The 8,413-nt window shown below is 48.9% G+C and overlaps 1 protein-coding gene across 1 annotated transcript in view; it reads left to right on the plus strand.

The window, feature by feature from the left end:
• The first annotated feature begins 2,935 nt into the window (after positions 1–2,935).
• FUT6 (fucosyltransferase 6) overlaps positions 2,936–8,413 on the plus strand; it is a 71,313-nt gene continuing 65,835 nt past the window's right edge. Inside the window, exons 1-2 of the mRNA XM_027851291.1 lie at positions 2,936–3,031; positions 7,947–8,088. Of these exons, the coding sequence (XP_027707092.1) occupies positions 2,936–3,031; positions 7,947–8,088 (238 nt within the window). The remainder of the gene's footprint in view (positions 3,032–7,946; positions 8,089–8,413) is intronic.

Below are 8,413 nucleotides of genomic sequence, written 5' to 3' on the forward strand. Positions count from 1 at the left end.
GTGAGAGAGCTTTGAAAAGGTTCCAGCTGCCTTTCAGACCTTTTGAACTGTATGTGCAGTAAACATCTTAGACTTAACATACCCCAAACTGAATTCAGCCATCTTCTCCCCTAAGCCCTGCCCCCCGTCCAAACTTGCCTGTTAGACTCATAACCTAGGAGTCATCCCCAGCTCACTGTCTGTCACCCCCCTCTCCCCACTTCCCATGTCCAAGCTGTCCATCTCAGCTCTCCTGCATCTCTCAAATACGCCCCCTTCTCTCCTCTGACCCTGCCCCCGCTCTGCTGTAGGCCCTCATCACCTGGATGCTTGCAGTGGCTGCTCAGGGAGAGGGGGCTGCCTGCCTTGAGTCTCTCCCCACGCCAGTCCGTCCTCCATTCAGCCACTAAAATGGTTTTCCTAAAATGCGAGGCCAATCATGTCACCCCCACCCCACTCAGTAAACTCCAGCGGCTCCCTGTCGCCTCCAGGATCAAATACCCAGTGTTCTGTTTGGCATTCAAAGCCCTTCGTAACCTCTCTGCCTCCTTCCTTTCCAGTCTTCTTCTACCTTACTCCCTGCCACGCGCTCTACAGTCCAGTGACACGGGTCTCGTGGCCGTTCCATGAACAAGACCCTCCATCTCTCAGCCCAGGGCATTTTCTCTGTCTGTGACGCTCTCCCTCTGCCTCTCTGACCACTGGCCTCCCTGGCTTCCTTTGAGCCCCACCTAAAATCCTACCTTCTACAGGACGTCTTCCTCAGTCCCTCTTAATTTGAATGCCTTCCCTCTGTTAATTATTGTGTGTTTGTCCTGTATATGGCTTGTACATGTTTGTTTACTTGTCTTCTCCATTAGTCTGAGCTACTTGATGACAGTCTTTTGCCTTTTTCTATTTCCCCAGGACTTGGCACATAGTAGGTACTTAATAAATCCTTGTTGACTGACTGACTGACCGACTGAAAAATGCCGTGTAATGGGATATTATACTGTTTTGTGGCTCCCACTGGGCCACGCAAGTGACATCAGGTGAAGGTTGTCAGGTCAGGTACCATGAGGTAGTGATTAACATACTGGACTTACCCTTGGGAAGACCTGGGTTCCAGTCCGACTCAACAATCATGTGACTCTAGGTAAGTCGGTTAGCCTTGATAAGCCTCAGTTTCTTCATCTGTACAATGGGGGGTTTGGACTCGACTTCTAAGGTCCCTCCCCTCACTAAAATTATGAGTGGAAGCGTTGAATTTGGAGTCAGGGGACTGGGTCTGCCCCTTAGCTTTGTGACCTTATGCATGACCTTTCCCTTTCCTGGTCCCATTTCCTCTGTGGACCTCTGGCAGTCTGGTGAAGTCTGAGTACCCCTTCTCAAGTCAACATGCATTTAAAGGCTGACCAATGTGCCAGGTGCTCTGCCAAGCACTAGAGATTCAAATAAAAGCAAGACGGAGTCCTTGCCCTTAAGGAGCTTATAATCTAACGGGAAGGCAACACCTGAAAGGATCTGAAAAGCAAGGGGTACAGGGAAGTGGGGGAGGGGGAGGGAATGGGGGCAAAGTCCTGGGAATGAAGGAAGGCTGCTTGGGGATCCTTCTTCAAAATGGAGCTGCTAGGGGCAGCTAGGTGGCACAGCAGATAGAGCACTGGCCCTGAAGTAAGGAGGACTTGAGTTCAAACCAGCCTCAGACACTTGACACTGTGTCACCCTGGGCAAGTCACTTAATCCCATTGCAAAGTGATAGCAAAATGGAGCTGCTGGGAGGAGCTTACTAATGGGCGAAGGGGACCTCGGGTGGAGAGAGAAAGCAGCCTCTAATGGTGTTCTTTCTTTCTCTAATCTTCCCTGGGTAAGAGCCATTCAGTCCTGTACGCAGCATCAGGGAGAAGGTAACTCATTTTCTTAATCATTTGGTTTCCAGTCAGTTGAGAAAGACGGACACCCATAGGAAGCTTCCTAGTGAAGTCATTTTGTAGAAATCATTGACAGCTGTTCAGATCTGACTTCCTTTCCTTGGATAGCCAGTGCCTTTTTTTTCTACGTTCTCCCTTTTTTTTAGCTTATGTTTAGGGTCATATTTTCCATTTGACGTGTGTGTGTGTGTGTCCACACACACATATATTACTGAACACTTTGCAATTGGCTGCTTTTTTCACCAGGTTCCTAATGTATTGAGAATATTTTCAAATCTATGAAGTAAAATAAACAGGATTATAAAGGAAACCACTTACATTGAGATACAGTTATCAAAGTATTAAAAAAAAAAATTCACGAACTCCAAGTTAAGAACTCTTGGACTAAATTACTATTAGAACAACCCTTCCAGTTCTAAGTCCTAGAACCATATGGGCAAGGATGAACAGCCCTGAAGTGATATTTGGATGGGCTTTATAGCCACTGTTGAATTGACACAGGAATCAGAATGATGTGTCATCTCGTACTAGGTGTCCAGTACTGTGCTGGCCTATCCCAGGTGGGCTAGATCTAGGAAGGAGCTGAGATATATACACATAGAGAGAGGGAGGGATGGAGGAGGCTGGAGGCGAGAGAGGAAGGAAAGAAAAGGAAGAAGGGAGGGAGGAGGAGAGAGAGGAAGGGGAGAGGGAAAGAGGGAGGAGAGAGGAAGGGAAGGGGGGGAGAAGAGAGAGGGAGGGGAAGAAAGAGAATTAGTTCGTATTCTCAGGGAGCTTCTAGGCTGGCTGGACCAATGAGATCGCAGAGGCCATCTAGTTCAATATTCCCATTTCATAAATGAAATTAAGGCCCGGTAACATTAGATGACTTAGCCAATGTCACTAAGGGATTCGTCTGAAAAATCCGGTCAGACCTAGGTCTTTCCCTCAGGGTTGCTTGAAAGTCCAGGCTGAAGAAGAAATGAGTCTAGTCTCAGAGTAGCGTGGGTTTCTCCTCCCCTCCCCACCCCCCCAGCCATATTGTACAGTGTAGATAATGAAGGGAAATGGAAAAAGGGGAGCAGCTTGCTGTGGGCTGCAGTGGACAGAGGGGGCTTGAGGTGATGGTCCTCAAAGGATGTAGAGGCTCAGGCTGCTGCAGGGTAAGCCTTTTGCATGCTGTTTGCCCTGATCTCTGAGGGTGTACCAGCAGGCAGCTAGGTGGTGCAGTGGATAGAACTTGGGTCCTAGGGTCAGGAAGACTCATTTTCCTGAGTTCAAATCCAACCTCAGACACTAAACTAGCGGTGTGACCCTGGGCAAGTCACCTAACCCTGTTTGCCTCAGTTTCCTCATCTGTAAAATGAACTGGAGAAGAAAATGGTAAACCATTCCAGTATATTTGCCAGAAAAACCCCAAATGGGGTCATGAAGAATTGGACGCAACTGAACGACAACAACTCTGTACCAGCATTAGGAAAGGTAACCCTGCTTGTGCACCATATTGCCCTGAGGCTGGTTGTGGGAGTGGGGGGGGGCGGTGGAGAGATGAGTGCCTGCAGCTGGGAGCCACATTTGGCCAGGTGTTGGCCAGGAACACACTGGAACGCTGCCTGACATGGAAGGATGTTCTGCCAAGCTCGCAGCACTTTTTAACCCTTCACCAGCCTCAGAGGCTAAGGAAAACAGCATAAGGCAGGAGGTGCCCTATGCTGGCCCACTAGGGAGGTGGTTTTTCAAGGAGGTACAAGAAAGAATCCCTTAATGCATTTCAGCCTCAAATTATAACACCAACAGCAATAATAGCATTTATACAGCACTTTAAGGTTTGTAAAACACTTTTCATATATATCATTTTACCCTCACAAGAGCCCTGGGAGGTATGTGTTATTATGACCCCCATTTTACAAATGAGGAAACTTAGGCAGGCAATGGTTCAATGACTTGCCCAGGGTCACACAGCTACTATCTGAGGTTGGATTGGACCAGGTCTTCCTTCTGCCAAGTCTAGCGCCTTATTCACTGGGAACTCAAAGATGATATCCAACCACTCCGTGCAGATGAAGAGACTGCAGCTTAGAGACCCAAAAGTAACCGAAAATCACACTAGTGAAAAGTGGCAAAGTCAGGATTCAAACCCAAGCCTGACGACACTAGGGCCAAGGCTCTTTCCACTGAGGTTCTTTCCAAGCCATACCATAGAGCATCGGCCCTGGGAGGGACACCGCCGTGGAATGTGCTACCATCAATATGCAAGCACATGTTGACTTAACTGTGGAACCTGGGCTTAGTCAATCCCCCTCTGAACCTCAGTCTGTTCAACCATCAAATGGGGATGCTAAACCCCGGCCCATTGACCTTCCGTGGTGGTAGGAATATCAAATAAGAAAGGCTCAGCAGGAAAGAGCTTAGTATATATGTTGGGTTTGATCAATAGCAGCAACTGGAGGGGTGTAGTGGATAGCACATTGGGCCTGGAGTCAGGAAAACATCTTCATGAGTTAAAATCCAGCCTAAGACACTTCCTAGCTGTGTGACCCTGGGCAAGTCACTTAACTCTGCCTCAGTTTCTTAATATGTAAAATGAGCTGGAGAAGGAAATGGCAAACCATTCCAGTATCTCTGCCAAGAAAACCCCAAATGGGGTCATGAAGAGCTGAACAAGAATGAAATGGGGGGCAGGTAGGTGGCGCAGTGGATAGAGCACCAGCCCTGAAGTCAGGAGGACCTGAGTTCAAATCTGGCCTCAGACCAAATACTTGGCACGTACTAGCTGTGTGACCTTGGGCAAGTCACTTAACCCCAATTGCCTCACTAATAAAAAATACAAAAAACAAAAAAACAAGAATGAAATGACTGAACAACAACAAAATAATCAATATTCTGGTCACCCTCAAGTCTTCCTAGGACCAGATTTCTGAAGTCTTCCAACTCTGCATCTTATAGAAGGCATGGAGATTCCGTTCTTAGGGCCCACTTTCCAGAAATGAATCACCTGCTTCCCGGGAAGCCCAAACTATTACGGGCTTTGACACGCTTCGAGCAGGCCATAAATTAATGAATTCAGTCTCTCCCTACCCCACCCAGCTCAGTCCCCAAGGCACCATCAGGTAGATGTGTTTAGCTCTGTTTCTCTGCCTGCTGGGTTGTCGAGGGAGACGGCCCTATTCCTGGCTCTCCCATAGACCTTGAGCCCAGGCTTAGCTTCAGGTCTGAAGCCAGGAATGGGCAGAGCTCCAGTCCTGGAGGGAGGGAGTGTCCAATTGACTGGAACGTCCAGGCTTACCCGTATTGCCTTCTGTCTGCTACAGCCTTCAGCCTCTCCTCTTAATCCATCCAGCAAAAGGCTACCAGGGCCATTTTCTTTCTGAGCAGATCATGGTTACCACATGCATGGTGATCTTGGGAAAGTCACTTGACCTTCATCAACACAGTTAAAGATATAGACGGCATGTTTGTTCAAAGTGGCAGCTGGCCTAAGTCTAGGAGCATGGCCAACATGCTAGATGGAGGGCAGAATGTTAAAAAAAAATAAAATAAAAAAGACCTAGTATGAAGCACTGGTCTCTGGTAGGGCTTTCCTGCCCCTGCCCTCCTTTGATCCTCCGAAAGCCCCATGAGGTAGCTAGAGCACGTCAAAGCATAGAGTGCCTGACCTTAGGAGCCATCTGGGTCGGCCCCCTCATTTTAGAGATATGGAAAAAAATGGAGAGATGCATGAAAGTGATGCATGGAAATTTTAACAGATAATACATGGAAAAACCAGGTTACAAACTCAGGTGCTTTGATTCAAAATCCACCTCTCCCCTGCCCCCCATTGCTCAGGTATAATCCCCCTTTAACAGATTAGGAAAGTTAAGACACAAAGAGTGTCTCACAAAGGGCGTATTTACATAAAATCAGTGACAGGCCAGTGCTAGGAGCCAGGTCTGAGGAGTTCTGATTTAAAGTGTCTTGGAAATCTCAGGGGAGAATAGGGATGCAGGCCCTCCCCACCTGCCACCTTGGGGATCCTTCTCTCTGAGCTGATGGAGTTGCTTTTTCTCCAGTAACCACCAGGGGGCAGTGTCCACTAAGGTTCCCATGGGCAGCCTTTCCCACTATGGCTAAACTGAGCTGAGCTCCTACAGAGCCCCTCTGCTCAGGGAAGCCAGAAAGCCAATGAAAGATGCGGGGAGGGCAGGAAGCCTATCTTTGGAGGAGACACTGGTGAGATGAGGCCTTTGAGAGTGGGGCCTCCCTGACACAGGAGCCCCAATCACAATGGCTTTAAGGTTTCCTGAAAGCTTTCCCTATGATAACTCTGTGATAGGTAGTGAAAGCATTATTGCCCCCATGTTACCGATGAGGAGACTGAGAGATTAAAGGCGGTAATTCTGGAGTCAGACGACCTACGTTCATAATCTGGCCCCTCTGCCTCTCTCACACTCTGTGTGACCTTGGGACTCCCTGGGCTTCAGTTTACTCATCTGTAGAAAGAGGTGGGACGGTTCCTACCCAAAGAGATGGGAAGGTTCCTTCCAGCTCTCAATCTGTGACACCAAGACTTGCCTGGGATCATATGGCTAAAAGGGTCAGGGCTCAAAGTTTAACTCAGGTCTCCTGCCTGCTAATATCAAACAAGATCAATCCCTTACTTGATAAATCGTTCCCCAGTCCCCAGCTATGGGAGCAAGGGGTGGGAATGGGAGAAGACCTGGGCTCTGCCCACAGGTCATAGTGTGGCAGAGAACAGAGTCCTGGAAGAGCTGCACTAAGAGGCCAGGACCTTCTTTGAGAGTCTGGGGTCAGCCAAACCCTATGGTCCTAAGCGAGAGCTGGAAAAGAGACTAGAGATCAGCAGACTCCTAGAGATGGCAGCAGCCTTAGAAACTGTCTAAACCTTATATTTTACAGAAGAGGAAACTGAGGCCTGAAGTGTCTGAGGTCACAAAGCTAGCAAGTTGCAAGACTGAAACTTGGATTTAGGTCTTCTGACTTTCCCCTATACCACCTTGCCTTCTCATTTCACAGATGGAGAAACTGAGGCCCAGAGAAGGGAAGTGGCTTTCCCACGGAGCCCTGGACTGGGATTCAGAAGACCAGGTTTCTACTAACTTGCTGTACGATGTTATGGCTCTGTGACTTCATAAGGAATTCCTGGGCATGTGGCCTAATGGTATAGCCCCACTCCACCCCCTTCCCTTGGCCCTCGATGGAAGGTATGGCCACCTACTGAGTTCTCAGGGGTCCTAGAACATGCATCCAGGGAACAGCCCTTGCCCCATAAACTGTTCCTGGAGTGTGAGAGAGCCCAGGGGCTGGGATAGAAAGGAGAACAGCCCATTCCCCTGCTCCAGACTTTGGAGAAGTGAAATGATAAGTCGGGAACCTAAGGTTCTAGTGTACCTCTGATACTGTGCAACTTGAAGTAAATTACTACCCCCTTTCTGGGCCATGGTTTTCTCATTTGTAAAATGAAAGATTTGGACCAGCAGGGTTCCCAAGGCTTCCTCTAGCTCTTTCTATGCTCCGTATTCTGAGGGCCCTCATCCTGCTCTGATATTCTATGATTCTAAAATTCTGAGGATCTCTTTTCAACTCTTTCTCTAGGGAAAGGGGTCAGCACTAGGACTCAAGAGAGACTGGGCAGGATTCTGCTGCTGCTCACATCACTGAAGAACTTTCCAAAGGCCTTTCCCATGAATTAGCTCCTTGGATTCTCCCAACAGGCCTGGATAGAAAACAGGGAAGGTATCATTATTTCTTCTGTTTACAGATATGGAAACTGAGGCTCAAGGAAGTAACTTGCCCAAGCTCACCCCAGGAAGAACCGGAGGCAGAGTTAGGCCCAGAAAACCCAGGTCACCTTAGTCTCAGCCCTGGCACTGTAAAGCACTCTACATGTCTTTGTGTGTTATGTCTATGTATTATATATACACATATATAATATGCACACATGTATATATGTCTATTGATATAATCTCATTTGTGGGAGAGGGGAAGGACACAGCAGGGAAGGGGAGAGTTTGACTTTCCCATGGAGTAAGTGTAGGATTCCAGGCCCCCTGGCCCCCCAAACCCTCTGCTCCTGGCTAGTCTCAGAGGTCTGTTTGCCTGGGGCTGCTCGGGGCCTGGGCACGATGCCCACAGAAAAATAGAGTTCCAGGAAGCCATCCAGTTCCTCCACTCCCTGAGCCCATCTGCCATCCCAAGGCGGCTGGGCCTGGGGGGGAAGAGGGTGCGCGGAATCAACAGGGGTTGCAAGGGGAGGAGGGGGCAGAAGGAGAAGGACGATCTGGGATTCTGTGTGCTAAGGTGACCTCTAGCTCTGAGATTCTGCCTTCTGTGTTCCCAGGTCTCTCCCAGCTCTGACAATGGATTGTCTAAATTCCCTTCCCACTGTTATACAGAAGTGGCAAGGGATGAGCCTGGGGCTCTGCAGGAGAGCCATTGTATAGGGACTGAGGTAGTGGCATCCCTCTCCCCATTTTCTGAGAGCCTGAGGTCTAGCCCGGGCAGGGTGAGGGGCGGCGTCCCTCTCCCCAATTTCTGAGAGCCTGGGG

Source organism: Vombatus ursinus, unplaced genomic scaffold (genome assembly GCF_900497805.2).
Source record: "Vombatus ursinus unplaced genomic scaffold, bare-nosed wombat genome assembly UNPS02009173.1, whole genome shotgun sequence".
Taxonomy (NCBI): Eukaryota; Metazoa; Chordata; class Mammalia; order Diprotodontia; family Vombatidae; genus Vombatus; species Vombatus ursinus.